Source organism: Anopheles funestus, chromosome 2RL (genome assembly GCF_943734845.2).
Source record: "Anopheles funestus chromosome 2RL, idAnoFuneDA-416_04, whole genome shotgun sequence".
In the NCBI taxonomy this organism is placed as follows: domain Eukaryota; kingdom Metazoa; phylum Arthropoda; class Insecta; order Diptera; family Culicidae; genus Anopheles; species Anopheles funestus.
In genome coordinates, this window is record NC_064598.1 from 45551261 (window position 1) to 45571415 (window position 20155).

General features: G+C 40.8%; 1 protein-coding gene across 1 annotated transcript; it reads left to right on the forward strand.

Annotated features, from left to right (window-relative positions):
* Positions 1-1441: 1441 nt before the first annotated feature.
* On the forward strand, positions 1442-19126 carry LOC125764793 (organic cation transporter protein). The gene is made up of 7 exons (XM_049429372.1): positions 1442-3124; positions 13156-13564; positions 15900-16480; positions 16558-16732; positions 17659-17804; positions 17970-18172; positions 18265-19126. Exons 1-7 carry the CDS (start codon positions 2645-2647, stop codon positions 18353-18355), a joined length of 2085 nt encoding a protein of 694 aa, XP_049285329.1. The 5' UTR covers positions 1442-2644; the 3' UTR covers positions 18356-19126.
* Positions 19127-20155: the final 1029 nt, after the last annotated feature.

Here is a 20155-nt window from a genome sequence, read left to right on the forward strand (position 1 = left end):
ACCGAACAGGTTCGGATTGAAGTGAAGGCTACGGCTAAACTCCTGCAACGACGCTTATGGTCAGCCTCCAACCCAGCGGGACGCAATCGACTAAACGAACGAAACGCGATCACTAGAGCGCACCACCAATCGATAGTAGGAGGTCACCACAATAGTCGACCGGTGGTGTTAGTGTGATAAACAGCAGCTTTGTCCAGCGAGGACTCACAGTCGGAATGCACCACAGAGATACAAAAAAAACGAATGGTATCGACATTTATGTGCAGTTTCCTGCTAGACAGTGGCTAGCTTCTATCTACTGCCCACAAACATAGAGCAGACACCCGTGGACTATAATTCGTCAATTACGTTCCCAATTATTGATACGTTCCAACCTGCCGTCCTTAAGAATCAGCAAACATTTGCATGGATAAAATGTAACATGATCGATTAGGCTGTTGTTGCTTTACTTTTCTATATGCTCACATCTATAATTTACACGCTTCTCAGAAAGAAGTGTGTTACGCGAAACCAAATCATGTCAGGTTTGATGCCAAACACCAAACAGAAACGGTTTGTTCGGTGGTTTCCGATGTCTGCTTGATCTGATCTGCTACAGGCTTACTAACCAGGAATTATCTCCCGTTGCAGACAACAATGGGGAAAAAACACCTCCAGCTATTCGAAATATATTCGAAATGAACAGTGCTATACTCAAGGACACATGCTTTTAATTCTCGTCAGTGGAGCATATGCTAAGTTATCGCGGCCGGTGGTTTGTACTGGTAATTCGATAACTTTGAGTGAGTTCTTTTAATAGTGTTTGACGATTTATTGATATAATTCCAAAAAGGTTTTCATGGTTGAAATGACCTAGAAAACAAAGTTAAATCTACTAAATCTTACTTTTTTTAATCTCTTAATTTCACATTGTGTGCGGTTTAATGCACTTCTTGGGACAATGTCTACACGATCGGTAAAATAGTCGTGTCTTTAATACACTGCTCAAGAACACGGCCGGACTTGGGTTCAAATGTGAAGAACACACTCTACATAACTTTTCAAAATAAAGTTACAGCTAGAGAAAGTTGTTAAACGAGACATGGCCACGGCATGATCTAAATCCCGACTTCGATGTTGTAGTGTCCCAAATAAGAAAAAAAACACTGAATTATAATTAACCAAAGTAGATAAAAAATGATCGGCATTTTTTATCACGATTAGCAAGTGATATTAATCGTGGAATAAACAAGTACTCCCTAAAGAACACATCGCTTGCGAATGAAATGGTTTAGCTAAAGAAAACTGATCAAACATAAAACACACATTTGTAACACTTTACACCAGCGCAGCTTATCAGCAGCATTGTGACTAACTGTGATGACGTTTGATTAGGCCAACCACACCACCAATACTACACCTGTTTGTACGGGTTAGTAGTGTGGTTCATCGTGACACTACAACCGTCATCTTCATCAGACTTACCTCGCAGGCTTAAATGAGCCATTTTCTCGATCACGTTCTGCTCTGTGGCTTCGTATATACACATGAGCGGCGAGACATGCCAATAACGGTAGAACGCACAGTTTTGTAGGCTCACTTACATACACCCGGGGTGCTGATTGTTTTATGGACACACGTTGTAGTGCCTTGAGGTGAAAAAAAAACAATAAACAGCACTAATCGTTTCCAATCCGTTGTGACAGAAAGGGGTGACAGGAGTGTGTGTGTGTGTGTGTGTGTGTGTGTGTGTGTGGAGTGAAACAAAAAAAAAGAAACAATCAACTGTTCAGTCATGGTGTCGACTACTATAGCCGGTCCACTACTAGCAATCTACTCTCCTCGGACGTCGCTTTTAGGACACCACTTGCAACCAAGTGATAGATTGCCGGTGGCAATTGGATTGGTGTGTCAGCGTTAACATTTCTTATTACTACCATCTAATCGCCACATTTGCTTTGATCGTTCTTTCTAAACAACTGAACATGGTGCCACACGCTCAAACCGATCCGACACCGTGAAAGTGTGTGCGTTTCTGTTGCTGCAAAAATGTTTGCCTTTCCGGTCAACTTTGCTGCTAGCGTTAAGCGGCGATCAGCCAAAAGCAGCAGCACATCGATCGGTAATGGAATGTCAACGAAGTCGACGGCTAGACCGTCGGCAGCTTTATGCGAGGGAAGAAAAATGCACACGATCGCATAGATCGGTGGAAGCGGGAAGGGAACTCAAGCTCCTTTGTACGTGTTGTAGATCGGTAACCGCGACGTGCTGGACGACGTCCGATAGTCTATTTAACTTTGCGTCCACGCGCACGAACTGTTCAGTGTTTAGTAACGCTTCCTTCCAGCTAGAACACGATTCGGTTGGTTATTCGTCTTGTGAACGCGTGCGGTACTAGACGTTACAATCGCGCAACGACGCTTAAACCTACGGTACATACAGTGAGAAACGGGTTGTGCAGAACCAGTGTGAATGCAGGTGGATTGTGCTAAAGAGAAGCGTTACCAAATTCGCGATCATTCACGAAAATAAGTTGCTCAGGTAGCTCGTGTAGTACGTAGTTGCGAAATACGGGTGCTGCGACGGTGCGTGCGATTCGCGTGCCAATGTAACACTCTGCTCAAAACAAGCCTAGTGTGTTCGGGTGTTCGTGTACTAGCGTAGAATGAAGCGACACTATTACGTGCAGAAAATGAATAGCCAAGAAAAGTTGGGTGGTGAATCAGACGGTATGGACACGGCCGGTATCTATACGATCACGGTGCCTCGCGTTGAGGTGGCTTTCCCGGGCGGTACGGCACCCATCATCGGGACGGGTGTGCAAAGTCCTACCTTTGCTTCGATTGTACAGCGACCACCGAAGACTAGCGTTGACTTCGGGACGGTCAATATTTACCAGCAGCAGAATAATGGAGTCAAGATAGGCCGCAGTGGTACCGTTCCCGACGGTAAGATGCTCGACAGTCCGTCCTTCGATGATAAGAGCGATAATAGCAGCAATCTGAGTGTGACCGCCAACGACGAGGACAGTGATATAATATCTGAGTATATCGGTCACTACGGTCGGTGGCAGTTCGGGTGGACGTTCTTACTGTGTCTGTTCCAGATTCCGACCACGTTTCACATCTTCTGTCTGGTGTTTCAGGTGAGTGAAGTGCAGTTATAATCACAATTTTTATATTGTTTAGTTCTACAGTAAAATATCGTTCAATAGAAAACTTTCATTTCCGATTGATCACATAAAAAAGCTAGATACCCTTCGGTAAAAGGGATTTTGATCGCCCCGTTTGAAGGTAAATTGGTGTAACCAGTTACGATGGGCTTGGCATACAATCAACCCATGCCACATTAAATGTCAGCGGAACCAACAGTTTATACTGATACTTAATGTTCGATGTCCTACGATGAAAATGTATTCAAGCGACCCCCAGCTAACATGTTAATCATAGCAATAAACCCAGCTATTAAACCATACAATCGAAGTTGAATGCATCACCATCGAAGTGTGATCGGAATTTCATTGATGAATTTACATCACCAATTGGACATTATTTAGTACCTTTTGCGGTACCTTCAAAAATAACCATCGACAATTCTTGGAGAGTATTGACTTCTTATTTATTTGCTTATGTCAGGATTAGCTCATGTAACACCAGCAGCTGATATTAAACAATGTGCTTCAAGTGCATACCATTAGACATCAACTTTATCCCAGTCCCTTCGGTACTTCTTCAATGGGATGCGCATTACGAAGCTGATTGAATACGGAAGACGGCATCAAGTTCACTGTCGACCATCGGCGATGAAACGCGCCTTGATTGGATTCTCAAAGGCCCTGATTCGCGATTCATTTCCTACGATACGGAAAAAAACCGTCTGCTGTTCGGTCGAGCGAACTTCCTCGCGTGCCAAACGGTTTTCGCCGGGACGATTGCTGGTATCGGATTACCTGCAAATTGCCACTTGGCTATGCGATGGCTTCTATCGGTAATATGATAAGCTCCTGAGCGTCGTACCACTATATTGGATGGATTTGCTGAAGCAATGCTCTTACTGCTGCCAGTATTGTGGATCATGCTTTGTGTAATTGATCAGGCATTGGAATATTGGATTTGAAATTAACTTGGTGTGAAGAGTTCTTTTTGTTGGTTTTGCTTTGTATTTGCTGTACAGATACTAAGCAAACGTACCCCATTTCCATATATGATTTTGTTTGACAAATCGCTCAACCGAACCCTTTCACTTTCGGTTACCTGATTCATCATATGTCGTAACCTTGGTTTATGAGACACACCACCGGGAGAAGAGGAATCCAAAACTATTCAATGACAACAAACCGCCAAATAAACCTGTTTCTCATTTTGCTACTATTTTCAAAGCAAAGAAGCAACATCCATAAGCGGGTTTCCAACGCGCTAGGTCAATGTCATTCAATGCTCTTTTGTAAGGCAGGGTGAGCAAGAGAAATTGCATGTTGAAGAATGTGTATTTTTTTTTCATTACTAGAGAGTATGTGGGCGATGATACCCCTTGCAAGTGGGTGACTGTTAAATTCCTCTCGAGTCCCCATCGTTTTGGGTAAAAACATTAGGGCCGTGTATCAAACGATTGTTCGAATCACGTTTTGTACGGCGTAGGGAGTATAGCGAATTGTAGTATACGACCAGCATTTAGTCTAATAATAATCGTGTCAAGGTTGTAACAGCCTTGAACAAAACCAGCTTTACTAATTTTCCATTCTTTCTAATCCTGCAACATCGATCATGCTTTGGGCGATATTTTGTCATGAAGAGCTTTTTTGAAGTCGGGTTTTGAATGGAGTAGTTGGAGGTTGAGAAAGGTTTCGTCTTGTGCTTTTACTCATATCTTCGTGTGCTTTGTACTGTGAGTTTAAATTTCGTCGATCGATTGATTAAGATTTTTGATGATCATCTACAAAAACCGGAATTTGCATTACAAACTCTAGAATTTTCATTTAACAACACTCAACGAAGACATTTTTTTTAATTATTTAAAGATTGACTAACAACAGTAAAAATAAATAAATATTTCCTCTTTAAGAATACTAAAAGTAATTTGGAGTACAAACATAATGACTAAACGTACGTTTTACATCGCCTTTATATTGTCGTTTGCGTGGTCGTACAGCATTGACACTGGTCCACAAGTTGGGAATAAATCAATGCCTAATGTATACGTTTCACCACCTTGGAAACCTTGAATGGTTGACGATGCCAAGAAAGCGGGAAACCTGTCGTTTCCGATCAACCGTAAAGCGGCTCGCTTCATCATCATGCACCGAAACCGCGGCCATTGACTTCGCAACATAATTCGGCCGCTATTCGTGCGACTTGTGCGAATGTCGGTATGGAAGCTTGTTTTGGGTTATGCTTTCATGCATTTGTGCATTATTGTGCGGTTTGTGGTCGATCAATTTCGCACCGGACAACAGTTTGGCAACTACAAAATCGAATAGCTTTCGCCGTTACATGGCATACGGTTTGTACAAGGGCTTTTTTAGATGGAGCTCGTGTTAGCCGATGCGTCTTGAGGCAAGCTAAACAATTAACAGGTTGCGGGAAAGGTGTGACACTTGGTTACTTAATTAAACCATTTATAACCAACAGCAATCACAGCTGTAATATTTTGTAAACTTTCTTAAGGGAGACATAAACTCTGGCGATTTTTGAGACTGTTTTTAATTAGAACTGATAACTGTGAATTTAAAACAAAAATAGAATTTATTTTAGCTTCTTTCGGCAAAAAAAAATTGTTGGGCTAATTAACGCAACTCTTTTAGACGTTACATTAGGTACAACATGGTATCTCTGACGATAACCTGCTGATTGGTGGACATCATAGAGGCCACACGATTGGAGCTAGAACAAAAACAATATTTTTCCCTTAATTTCCTACAAAAATAATGTCTTCTTCTTCTTTTTGGCTTAACGACCTTACAGGTCAAGCCGGCCATTTCTGGCTTACTAGACTTATTTTACCACGTAGCCGGATAGTCAGTCCTTGCTACGGGGGAACGGTCCGGCCGTGTGGACTGGCGCCGTTTATCACATGCACCACCGGACCGCCCCTAAAAAATAATGTCTTAATACGTAGGATTGTTGAAAAATGGAAAATTCGACATGGTTTTAATTTTTATGTACAAAAATGGGCATAAAATAGCATCGCATAGCCTTTTAAGCAAAAACAAATGACGTCGTACGATGACAATAAAAAAGTTATGATAAATTAAAAAATCAATTGAATTTTTAAGTATTTAAGTTTTATTTCTTGTTCAAAACGCAGATATACTGCTTGGTTTTACGGCCTATAAATTTACAATAAGTGTCTCATTCATTATCGGGTAAAGTGTACATTAAAGCAGATACTCCCAAGAATTGCCTAAATACAAAAAAAAACAAGTTTTGAAACTTTGAAAGTGTACTAACGCCTTAAGATATCGGGAGAACTCGATGAACATAACCTCTCCAGTTTACTCCTGACATGCATCCAGACATCTTCGCGCAAGATTAATCGCTATTTTATTCCAATAGAAAACTGCTCGTTTTGTTGAATATAAAAAAATATTATATCACTACAGCGGACATATTGTATAGTAAAGACTTGTTTCGATTACCATACAAATTTACTCACAAGTTTACTTTCCTTTTCCAATGCATTCTACCGGTTTTCAACGGAACCGCCTCTGGCCTAAGATGTTAACAAAGTTATTGATCGTAAAATCATATATCCAGTTTAGGCTAACCCCTTCGAAGTCTTTTAACCGTAACGGATGACGCAAGCCATCCAGTTCGTTACATTTGACATTATAAATGCAGTGATTTGAATTTAAATTTGTAACGAAAGCGCCAGTCCGACCCTGCTCGGCACTATGTGCGTTTTTTTTTGTATTTCTATTTATAAAATCAATATCAAACTAACACACGAACGTTGATTGATTTCGTACCTTCATGTTTTTTACCCTATCAATGCATTATTTTTTCGGTAGTATCCTATCCATATCCACGTTTCGCACCAACAGGTAAATGCATTATTTATACGCTGTTATAAATTTGTTCTACTTCTACACCATTCGTTCACCGATACCGGAAGAACAACAGCAGCGAACGAGGCACGCGTCCACTCGTGTCATTTTTTTTTCGCTCGTTGATAAATGTTATACATTCTATAATAGCAATAATATGCTTTGCAAAATTGCATTCGTCACCCTGTGTCGTGCTAATCGTTTGACTTTGACTTTTTTGTAGCAAAAAGATGACGAGAATGAGAGGAGAATTTTATCAAACTCTTGTCTTTTTTTTCACTTCATTCTCCCGATGCTCTGCATGAGGTGACGAAAAGCGTCAAGGTTGAGTGAAAAACCGATCAACGATCGCTTCCTGTTCCGCCTAGCACGATTGTACGATCAAATCATTGCACATTTTCTCTACATCAATCTGGTGTTTGTTTTTCTTTTCGATTTTTATATGGTATGGAGATATAAAAAAGAGAGCTAAATTTACTAGCAACGACCTAGACCTTGAAATCTGGAACTCGTTCAGCGAATGCGGGTAACGCTTATTCCTTTGGGTGATCGAACTCTTTCGATCGCATTAACCTAACCGGTAAAAGCATTACGAACCATAATGCAATATTTTTTTAAATTTAATTTTTTATTAAAATAGTTCATGATAATTTGTGAAATTAATATTGAAAATAACTTGATGTATTTATTTAAATGTATTGAAATTGATGTTAAAGTTTGTTTTGATTTGGAGCATCAGCATTTTATTTTTCATAGTTTATAAAAAGATTTGAGTTGACAAAATTAGATGCTAGGATTAGAATAATTTGATTTTCGATTTATTTCATTTAATTTAATAACATTTAAGTGCCAATTTCTGATAATATTTGTATATTTGTATTTAAATCCCTGAACTTTTATCTCGTAAAGTTAAAAAATCTCTTGAGAATCGAAATGAACTAATTCAAATCTATATATAAAATAAATCTCCCTCTCGTCATCGGGAGCCTCGATTTACGGGATTTCCTTTCGCTTCGGTTCCGATTTAGCGAATCGAAGTCAGTCGATCAGTTTCCTGCATCCTTCCAAACAAACCGGCACAACAGCGTGCCAAGCGAACCGGTTGACCTCTACGAGCCAACATATACAAAACAACAACCGGCGTACGTTCTCACGTTCTCTGACGACGCACGTACTGCGGTGTGTCACCTAGTCGTCTGCGGGCACCTCAAGTCAAAGACCGCCGGAATCCCTTTCGGTACTACAAAACGGGACCGGCAGTACCGCTTTCGAGTGACCCTGGACACACTCTAGTGTCGGTGCGTAACATTGAAAAGTTCAATCCCATCGGTAGACCTCTTCACAACTGCAAAACGTCAGTCGGAACCGGAATCGGAACCGAAGCCGCAACCAAGAGCTCTTACAAACAATTGCCGGTCAACATTGCAATGTTTTCGCCCGAGGCTAGAGTACACGTTGTGCGGATTTGTTTTGACCTTTTCTCCTGGTGTTAGAAACAGTGCTTCTGGCACCTTGTTACGTAGATCTAACATGTAAAAACACTTGAACAAATCGCAACATAAGACACGGTACGGGCCGTTGCTAATGACCAGCGCTTCAGGCACTTTGTATCGGTGGTCCCCTGTGTAAGGATTCGCTTTCTGCGGATGGTGGTAATGTTAGGGCACGCAATCGTTGTGTCAAGCGCATTGCGCAGGGAAATGTCGCGTCGGACCGATTAGGGGCGTTCTAACGGATCGAGCGATCAACCCCTAGGGGTAAGGTGATCGTTACGTAGGATCTAAACCAGACCTGCGTCGTATTTTCCACCAACTGATGCAACTTCCTGCCGCTATTTCAATGTCTCAATCGAAACAACCCACAGCGATACGGTGCGAAACAAAAGTTGATCTGCGATCCTTCCGGATCGTTTCATTACACCCTTGCTGTCTTCCAGCGGAATGGTTGATTTTTTACCCCCTGTGCGTTAGAACATATCAATATTCATTAAATGTTGGCTCATTGCAAAAACCAAACCATTACGATAGGCGTAATAAATGGTCAGTGCTCGTTTCTTCGCTTACAGTCGCAGCTTCTTGAACGCAATTAGCAGTTTTATGACCCGTAACGCACATTTGCCCCTTTCGTTCAGCACGAAATGTGCATTGGTATAAGGTTACTTGTTTTTGTTACTAATTTTATCGATAAAATTTACGAGGTCAATTATTTGCATTTCCTACCGTTAGTATGAGAAAAATGCAAAGACAAATAGAAATATTATTATCTTTATTTCCTTACTTTCCTTATCTCACCGTGTAACGTTTCAATATTGATTTATACACTTTACATTTTGGTATTTTATATTCTGTAGGTTAATTACATGTTAATAATATAATTCAATTTGTAGGACTATCTATCCCGCTAAGTGATAAAAATTAGTCTAGTAAGTTAAGAATGGTCGGCCAGACCTTGGAGGTTCAGCCAAGAACAGAGAGTGAGATAAAGTACATAAACTGAAACAAATTTTCTCTTTCTGAAGTTGGAAGTAGGAGTGCAACTCCATCAAAAGAGTAACATTGAGATGTCCTTCAAGTTAATCGAATAAAATCTTCAAAATCTTTCGCTCCTAGCACAACTTTTACCTCCAGAACTCGTCTGTAAACAAGGGGCATCATTCGTAACATTAATCTTATGCACTACTCCAACTTCCATAGGCTAAGTCCACAGACATTTTTAAGAGAAAAAAGCATACTAAAATATCGAGAAGAGATCCTCGGATTTCATATAGTGACTAAATACAGATATATATTGTTTTTGCTCGGTTAGAACGGTCTGGCCGTATCAAGGCTTATTTTACCACGTAGCAGGATAGTCAGTCCATGCTACGGGGAGACGGCCCGGATGGGATTTGATCTCCTGTACTACCGTGTGGGCCGGCTCCGTTTATCACATACATCCCCGGGCCGCCCCGGGTACTAAATACAGATATGTTGAAGTAACTTTTGCAACGGTTTAAAACTTCCCGTAAAAAGGCCCCAACTTAAGAAGAATAATATTGAAATGTTGATTATGAGAACTTTAACAGAAAGATAAAACAGTTTGAGTTCGAATATTCACACGCGCCATTGAAACAAGGACCTCGTCCAAAACTAACGAAGTTCTCTTATGCGCGATCAAATGAAAGAGAGCTGGAAGGATATTCGTCTTTATTAAAGGACTTAGAATAGAGGATAATATAACGTGAAAACCCCGGGGGATCTAGCCCTTAAAAACCGTTTAAGCTACCCACCACAAGAAAAGGATTCATAGTAGGCATAGACTCTACGATGTCGTGAAGGTGTGGATTCGTCAGAAGCTGTCAGGCACTCCTGTTCCAATCCAAGATTCCGAAGCCTGTCTGATAAGTAATTATTTTTTTTAACTAAGAGGTCGGATAGTGTAGTCGGTAATTCACGACTTTGGAACACAGCAGGAAATCAGGTTATTCTGACAGCCAGGCGACTATGGCTGCAGAATCACATAGGAAGAAGAGGAATGACTTCGTATCACACAAAAACAACCATTTTATGGCGCTCCCAGTCTGCCACTCCTGTATATATTAGATTTCATACCTTTTAAAGGGAGTTAACACACAAAATGTCCACGATTAGAAAAGTACGGGGAAGGGTATCAAAAGTGTCTATAAAGAAACAAATTAATCTGTCGAAGGAAGCACACACTGCTCGTCGAAACTCTCACGCTCGCAATCAATCAAAGGTTTCGCACCCATGGCAACCCCGTTTAGTGATTAACCTTACCGCGATGGTTGGATTAATTGTGCACCACAAACACCGTAAGCCGACGGTCGCCAGTATCACTTTGGCGAATCAGGAAATCGACAACCGCGCCAACGATAGGGGGTACGGTCGCGTCATACTGTTGTTTCCTTCCCACCCGTTTGCTCTTCCACCTCCCTCCCAAGGACGCCAAGGACGTCGGGGTGTACGAATGTAACAGGTTACTGTTTTTTGCGCTAAAAATAAATAAAAACTAGCGTACCTGTTCGATCCCGTTGATGACGTTTTGCTTGGTCGGTTCACTCTTACTTTTGATGATTAAAATGAAATTGATGCTGTAAACCAACCTGCTTTTTTGACTTGTAAATTGTCTTACACCGCAGGAAATAATCCATCAGTTGGGATCAGTAACAATGGACCAGGAAGCGATTGAACATGTCCCCCACACACTGAAGATATGAAATAGGCAACAAACAGATGTCAAAAACTGTATCAAACTGGTCCGTTTGTACCTCCGCTTGTTTGCATTAACGCATCCATGGCTTGCTAGATTTGAAATCACTCAATCATTCAATCTATTGTACAGGACATTACAAAATAGATAATCACACCGATCCCAACACCACACTGAGCCATTGTAAATGTTTTCTTTTAACGCCACGGTCAAGATGACGGCCAAAGGAGGTACAGAACGAGGTAGGAGATAATTGAGTTCTTTGCGTGAAATTAAATCAACACATTAATCGAGCCGTTGAAGCTGTCGATCGTGTACACTATCTAGAATCGGTCGATGATAGCCCACACATGCTTGTGTGTGCAGATACCATCGGCGCGTTTCTGTACAAACGTGTATGGCACGCGTGCCCACACAGCAAAGGACATTGTTTGTTAGGAAGCTGAGGGCAGCCGCTTAGGTACAGACCGTGACCTTGCGCAAAAGAAACACAACGCGAGTAAGTTTGTGCGTTTAATCACGCGCGGCATGATCGGTACTGCGCAGTGTAGAATGTTAATATGCCGTGGATGCGTACGCGTTGATGTTTATTGTCGTTTCGTTCGATAAAGATTTCTTATCTGAAGCAGGCTCGGGTAAAGTGATGTCGAATGGAAAGGTTACAAGCGTCACATTGATCCACTTGCAGGCTGGGTTAGATCGTTTAATAATGAGAGAAAATATGGTGTGTCCTTGTAAGAAAAAGGGGTTTTAAGTGTGAAAGCAATGGAAACTAAATTCTGCATGCATCTGCTACACGATATTAGGTCACATCGTTTTGCATCTGCTCTTATAATTTATCTAAACATTCAAAAGGTGCAGCCGCAAACTGGAGTGAAGCAAGAAGAAAATTAACATAATTTACATATCCATACTTACAACGGCTCTATACCCGGTTTGGGTTCAGTTCGTGGGCCTGACGTAGACTCCAACGCTTTCGATATCACACACAAAACAAAGCCAAGTATACGCGGCGACGACATGATATGAGGAATTGTGCTTTTATTAAGCTCGATACGCCACAGCTATCAACCGATGTAATGATGGCGCTAACGGCATTCGCTATTAATGAGGGTTTGAATAGCTGTTAGCAATTATCGTGCTTATTTGGTGTAAATATGTGTGTTTTATTTATAGCCGTGGTCGAACGATTGCTATAGTTATTTATGCTTTAATTACTTTTGAGTATGTAAGTTAGCAACAATGCAACAAAATTATTTAATTTGGTTTTGTATTATATTACAGGATATCCTTAAAATGTTTAATGATTAAGATTTTTGATGATTTTCCAAGGATGTTTGACTAGTTCCCACATATATTTGAACCATTTTTTTTGCTAAGTTAGATCGGACTGGCCGTTTCAAGACATATATTTGAACCTATTTCTAGTTTTTTTTGACGACATGTCATATATTATTTAATGTTGTCCACAGTTTTTTTTACAGTTTCTTAAAAAAAACTTTGAATCGGTCCCATGGTTTTTTGACGGTTTCCCATCTCTATATAAACTCTTGATCATATAAGCTCTTCTGTTGGCCAATTTTTGCCGTTTGCTGGGAGATCTGCATTTAGTGTTTGTCCGTATTGAAATAACTCATAATAAACGATTCGCTTTCCAGTCCCACCAAAAACACAGCAGAATACAAATTGCTTAATATTGTTCGATGAAAATTATTGTAATTACCAAACATTGAGCTTGATAGTGGACACAACTTTACCGAAATGATTTAAAATTGTTGCATTTAAAAATGCCGATCAACTTTGATTATTTCTGTGTTTCTACGAATAAAAAACAGATTGAATTATTTTACCACAACATACTATTTACTATTATTATTAAAGCATTTTTTCCCTTTTGTATCTCAATTATGTACATCCCCGGCTAGGCGGCTACCCGAGACTTTTGGTGTGCACGACCGGAACATTTGAGATCCGTCCCGCTGGAGTTGTGGCGAAACCTGACGCAAACGACAACCGCCAGCGAGTGCAGCGTTCGTGCGGCACCGTACGAACATCTGACGGTGGACAGCATCCTCGACTACTTCCAAGGCGCATCGAATGCAACTGATAGTGAGCGTATTGCCTGCAGTGCGTACGAGTATGACGATACGATCTACGGCCAAACGATCATAGCCGAGTTTGGGCTCGTCTGCGATCGGGGTCACCTGATGAGCATCGTGGAGATGTGCTTTCTGGCTGGAGCTGCCCTTGGGAGTGTTGGAAGTGGATGGATCTCGGACCAGTTTGGCCGAAGGCACACGCTGATGGGTTTCGCACTGATACAGGGCCTTACAGGTAGGACACTTTGGAACACTAGAACTACCAAGCATAATAGGTAGCTTTTTAAACTCAAAAATTAACGTGAAGCGACCGGAATAACGAGAATAACTTGATGAATTAGCATGTTTATAAATTCGTTTGATAAAGTTTGTTGATTATACGTGTTTTTTTTTCTCGCCTGCCTACTGAAAAGCTCCTCCAATTTGGTATCAGCTCAGTACGTGCCTGCTAAAGAATGTCGTGCTATTGTTTCGCATGCCTACAAACCAATTACACGCTCAATTTTCGTAGTAATTGTAGAAGCTGAACCCTGGTGCCGTTCGTACACGGGCTGTGGGCGCTAGTAGCGTGCATTCCGTTCGGCTCAACTTGTTAGCTACGCCCTGCTACGCTGAACTCTGCTCGTGGTGGCACATGGCACAAATCGTCCATGCCGCAGATGAGTTGCTAAGTTTGTCGATTGACTATCTTTTTGGGGAAATAATAATTCTACTGCGTGTCGCAAATGTTGCCGCAATCACTTCCACGGATGAAGGAACAATTTTGCTTCCATTATCAAAATGTTTTCCAATTGTAGTTTGTTTACTTAAGTAATTGAGTATTAATTCGGCTTGTAAGTGAGCGGATTATTTGATAAAAAAAATGTGCACATAATTATAAACTCATGCAAAAATAAATGTGGAAGCTTAGTAAAGTTCGTTTGAAACAACTATTACTAAAGATGATAACAAAATGTGTGGAATGTAAAAACGATCAATGGTGGATTGTCTCAATTTTGTTTTTTTTTCCTCACTTCCTGGTGATTATACTACATGTGCTTAGTTTAATGATTCATTCCCTTGTACGAGATGGCTAGGGAGGAATTTCCTACCAAGCGCACGTTCAGTTTAAGTTAAGCAGTAGACTAGAAATAAACTCAATCGCACGACAAATTCTTAATAATAACCTTGAGTGAAGATTCTCCTGGAACCGAGCAAACATAATGCTTGAGCTTTCACGATTTTCCGTGAGACGGCGTCGTGTTTAATTGTTGTATTATGACTGTTATTTATGTCATAGGCGAACGATCGTTGAGCTAGCTCGTGAGCTCATGTTTCTCATATTGGCAAGGTTGTTCAAGTAAGAATATTTTTTTAATATTTAGAGTAAAAATAAGGGAAAAACTGTTATTATTTTGGAATGAATTAAAATTTTAGTAAAGCTCTAAAGAAATAAAATTCTTTAAAAGCAGTCAAGTCAGATATTTATATACCAAAAGACTGCTTAAACGGATAAGGCAACACGAAATTCGCAATCACCGACGGTGACTTCAATGCATGGTAGAAGAGGTTCTACTAATCGATCAATATCGATCATTCTCATTTGTTGCATAATAATGATTAAAGAAAAATGAGAAGCTTTCCAAACCGAGTTTTGTTTCAATATTTGTACTATAATTTATCCTTTACATAACTAAACACTTAATGCATAATCTTGAAAGCAAAAGTATTTATTCATTGGAACAGCTCCATATTCTACATGTGTTGAGTCATCTGTCCATGGTTGAAAGCGCTCTAAAGTGTTGAGTAACGATAATTAGCAATCTTACATTTTAATCACATATAACACATGACCACTGTAAATAATTTTACATTTTCGCCTTCAAAATACTCTTCCAAAGCATGTGCACCACCTTAACGTATTTTTTTTTTTGGGAAACAACAAGAATTAATGCGCGAATCTAATCGGTTAGTCATGTATAGTACGTGCAGGTATGGCATTTTTATGACGCCTAAGCTCGTCTTTTCTAGCAACTGAACTGAAGATGATGATGATGATCATGTCTGCACGCTAATGTGCAAAAGGAAAAGATGTAGCTTCCCCATTATAGGATCGTAAAGTCGGATTGGTGCAGGAAATTAACCATCTTCAGTGCGACTTCATTTGACATTTGATGAGCACGATTAAGAGGTTTAAAATTTTTAAGGACATTATTTTCGCAATCACAAGGCTATCTCATTAGCACCTTTAAGGGAGGTAACGTTGGGAGTAGAAAATTGACATTAATTTCCGTAAAGCTTATACTCAGCACTCAGATACTCCTGACGCAATAACAAACACAAGGAAGTTAAATGTTTCATGCACATTAAACCAGAATGCAAACTACTAACAGTGAAACATAATCAACAACTACTAACCTACATTCCGCTTCCGATCGATAAACCTCAAACCTTCGCAAAGATCATTATGACAACTCGTTAGCGCAGGCAACCATCGAATATATTCATCACACGAGGACCTCGCAGTGACATAAACAATTAGCAAAAATCAATCATCCCACTAATCGCTCGACATTTTTTTTCCTTCTCAGGTATCGCACTCGGATTCGTGACGTCGCTCGAGCTGTACATGGGACTGCGGGTAGTGATCGGTTTCGCCTCGATGTCGGTCGCCGTCGTCAGCTTCGTGCTGGTGGTGGAGCTAGTAAGCGGCCGGTACCGCACGATCATTGGCATCCTCAACATACTTCCGGTGGCCTTGGCCTACATCCTGGCGGCGGGTATCGCTTATGTGGCGCGTGACTGGCGCACGATGCAGTTCGCTATCACCGTGCCCGGTCTGCTGCTCGTCACCAGCTGGTACTGGTGCCCGGAATCACCCCGCTGGCTGTTAGCCAAGGGACGGATCGATGAACTCTGTCAGCTGTTGGAGCGAGCCGCTTCCACAAACAATCTACAGCTGCCGGCAAACTACCGAAAAGCATTGCTAGTGGAATCAGGCACGGAATCGGACGGCGAACCGGAAGCAGCTGTCTCGGTGGGTGATGTATTTCGCCGGAAGTTCATACGTACCACGCTCGTCATGATCGTCGTGTGGTTTGGCATCATACTGATCTACTTTGGTATTACGCTGCATCTGAGCAATCTTGGAGGCGATATCTATCTCAACACGGTATGGGTGACAAGCTGTTTGTGAGCTAATGCCACTTACTTACCTACGTCATGTATTCTGTTTTTTACTTCTGACAGGTCATTGCCGGTTCGGTCGAATCGATTGCCATCTGTGTCAGTATCGTGGTCGTGCTGAAGCTCGGCTTACGGATTAATTTATTCCTCTACATGGTCGTCGCTGGATTGTCCTGCATCGTGATGAACTTCGTGCCGGATGGTAACCTCTGGCTAATAATTACGCTGGCGATGATCGGTGAGTGTCTGGAAATGATGACACAGGGAGCATCATGTGGCTGATGGGCCAATCTAATTTTGCCACTGTCGGTGCAACACATGAGTTGCTTAATTAATCAAGGTGTTACCGAGCGACACAAGATGCATCCCCCCGGGGAGGACGGAGCGTAATCTAGCACTAACGTGAAAAGAATAAGGATAAATCTCCATCCCTTCAGCCATTCAAAAGTGTCTAAATTTAGCCTGGAATTCGCCCTTTATCGCATCGACCGAATTTGGCAACTTTCGTTTTATCGTCCCACAAGCGACGACCTACACGTCCTGCAGGCACTCTCTGATGATGATTTTTGTGTTTTAAGGGTAAAACTTAAACTTTATTTGGACAATGCGAATAAATAAAACACATATAAAAACGTAATCTTAAAACAACAACGATACAGCGAACCACGTCTGTTCGGCTTGACGACTAGGACACACACAAGACCCATTCCCATTACATCGCGGGATGTAAGTGCGTGCCGAGCGAGAGGGAGAGACAGAGACGACTATATCGCTAGGCATCGGATGCTGTCAGTTCCCAGACAACATCGAGCGTGCGGATAAGGTCTCTACTTAGCTCGGCCGCAACATCCGTCTGCAACATCAGGCTGCAACAATGATGATACTAAAACATTATTCAATTAGTGTTCGCGCGCTCACACTGGCGCTGCTATCGCTGATGAGTGTCGTTGAAACGTTGCAACACAACAACGCACTGATTTATTCAAGTGTTATCAATTTCTCACTTCACTTCTCACATCGGATAAAACGGACGTTGTCGGCTTTTCTAATATGGATCGTTTCACTGTTTGAAACCATGCTCATTGTTTTTTTTGTTTGTTGCTTTCGCTTTATTTCTTTCCATCCTACGACTGTACTTTCGCGCATCCGCCTTCCCCGTTCCAGTCAAGTGCTGTGTTGGAGCGTGTAATGCCATCATACCGACGTTTACCGCGTACCAGTATCCGACCACGATGCGCAACCTTGGTGTTGGGGTGGGAAATTTTGCTGCCGGCGTAGCGCTTATCATTGTACCGTACCTGTGGCTGCTGGTGAGTGATTCTTTCAGCACGTTTTGTTGCAATCTCGTCCGTGTGGCTAATGTAATTAATTAGCGGAACTTTACCGGCAGTGTCTCATTGCAGAATTAACACAGTTCGGTTTTTTTTGTTCATTTTTCAAACATTTTTGTTTTTTAAATTCGTAAACATTCACAGGAACATGTTGATCAGTACCTGCCGATGACGATCATGGGTGTGTTCAGTATTATTGGTGCCCTTTCGTTAGCTATCCTGAAGGATAAACTAAGCCAAAAGTATCGTCAACGAAAGCAGGCGAAACAAGCATCCGTTTATCAAAACGCAGCCACCTTCGCTAACGGAAAGCAGCATGCTACGATGGATAATGACAATTCAAAAAGGTAAGTTTAACACACGTGGTAATAAAATGCTAACGCGTGTAACGCTTTTTCCGTAACGCTTCTAATGTGCTATACCGATTGCATACCTGCAGGCGCGTTGGATCTCAGTTTGCGTACGATGCTGAAGAGCCGGCCGGTATCAGCAACATAGGATTTGCGCAAAACGAAAGCATATTTCTGTGAAGGTTTTGCAGCAGTAAACTGTCTTCGCTCGCTCTCTTTGCGGTTGCACAACTATAGTTAATAGTGGAAGGTAATGAATATAGGATGCGGTTTTGGTTAGAATAAGAATATTTTCTAATGCAGCTAGACAATAGATTCTTCCGGCTAGCGGCAAATAGGAAACACGCGTATACTATTTGAACACAGAATTTAAAGCTAGTATTTAAATGCATCAACTGTGGCATTAGGGTTAAAACGCTTGGTTATTAACCGTTAGCTAAGGTTAATTTGCACAAGTGCTCGCATTCAGCATTAATTCATGACAGTATTTCGAACGGGTCAGGATACTGGTGTACAAATAAAGTTAATAGCAGATGAAATGGTATTATTCCGACGTAGCAGGAAGGATAAGGTAAGCACCGGCGGCGTACCGGTGGTCTGAAATAGAAACATACGCAGGATCGCAGCTCCAATGAACGAGAACGATTAAAACAAAATGTGATAATAAAGGCTACAACCACTTGCAATTACATTCATGCAATAAAATACGTTTCTAAATGATTAATGAGGCAATTTCATGAGAACAGTGTATTGATGATTTTTGTAAGATATGTGGTATGTAGGGACATCTATGCAGCAAGTATTAAGTATTGGTAGTGTAGTGAAAATAGATTACAAAAATATAAAAATAATTTCGTTTACACGTCAGGGTAGTCGAAATAAGTACGAGCAAATGATACGATAAATCATTCAGCACAGCAATCAGTAATAAAGTTGATTATTGACATTACATTTAAGTGTTTCTTTTTTTCTACTAATTAAACAAAAACATAATAATTTGATTAATGTCCAATAAAAACTCATTACGAATTTAATTTATTCTCCAACTAAACATTGCAGAATAATCACAGTTTTATAATATCAAAACAAATTATTAGCAATAAATTCACAGAAATTTCTCTCTTTCTCTCTCTTGTTGATTTTTTAACGACCCCTAAGGTCACGCCGGCCATTTCTTGCTTACTAGACTTAGCGTGGACCAGTGCTTTTTATCACATACAGAACCGGGCCGCCCCAAAATTCAGAGAAATATTTAGTTCAAATTTTTAAAAATCGCTTTTTTTATTTAATTTTTTTTTTCATTTTATCATAAGTTGAGATTTTTTTAAATTTGAGCTTTCCGGTGCTTTATATTACAAAATGTTTGAAAACCGAATATTTATTCAAGAAAAGGTATATAATTCATATTTTTTTACTTCTTAAGGTTTATAATTTAAACTGTTGTGTTTTTTTTTATTTTCATACAATTTTGAGTTTATACTCTTTTTTGTGATAATACTCTCAATACAATATTTGAGATAGTTATCCTTAAAACGTTCTCTCCATTACTCTCCTGACTCTTTATCTCTGTAAGACTAAAGTTAACTCGATTATGTTTTGAATATTGAATGAAAAAAAATCATGTTCACAGGTCGGTTATTTATTCACGTGATTGGTGTTAGTGAGAGATAAATGGAGAACCTATACATATTATATCGCACCTTGCTCCAGAATTCAGTTTGGCCTCCAATGATTTACCGCCCATCTGAAACCCATTATATCCTCCTCCGCTTTTGCTCTCGTCCACATTCTGCACCACACACAGCATAGCCCAACATCGCTCCTGCATCAGTTTACACACACCCCGTAACAACGTTGGGCATCAGCCAAGAATTACCAGTTGCGTATGGTTTTTGTTCATTGGCTTCGGTCTGCTGTAGACTAGACAGCACATGCACAAGAACTGGCAACCAACGCAATGTGGCTAAGGTGGCAGGCCGC

Excerpts from the sequence above, each read along its gene's own strand:
- LOC125764793 (XM_049429372.1), top strand. The coding sequence starts at position 2,645 with ATGAAGCGACACTATTACGTGCAGAAAATGAATAGCCAAGAAAAGTTG. Across the intron at positions 17,805-17,969 it reads TACCGTACCTGTGGCTGCTG|GAACATGTTGATCAGTACCT; the intron begins GTGAGTGATTCT and ends AAACATTCACAG. Across the intron at positions 18,173-18,264 it reads GATAATGACAATTCAAAAAG|GCGCGTTGGATCTCAGTTTG; the intron begins GTAAGTTTAACA and ends GCATACCTGCAG.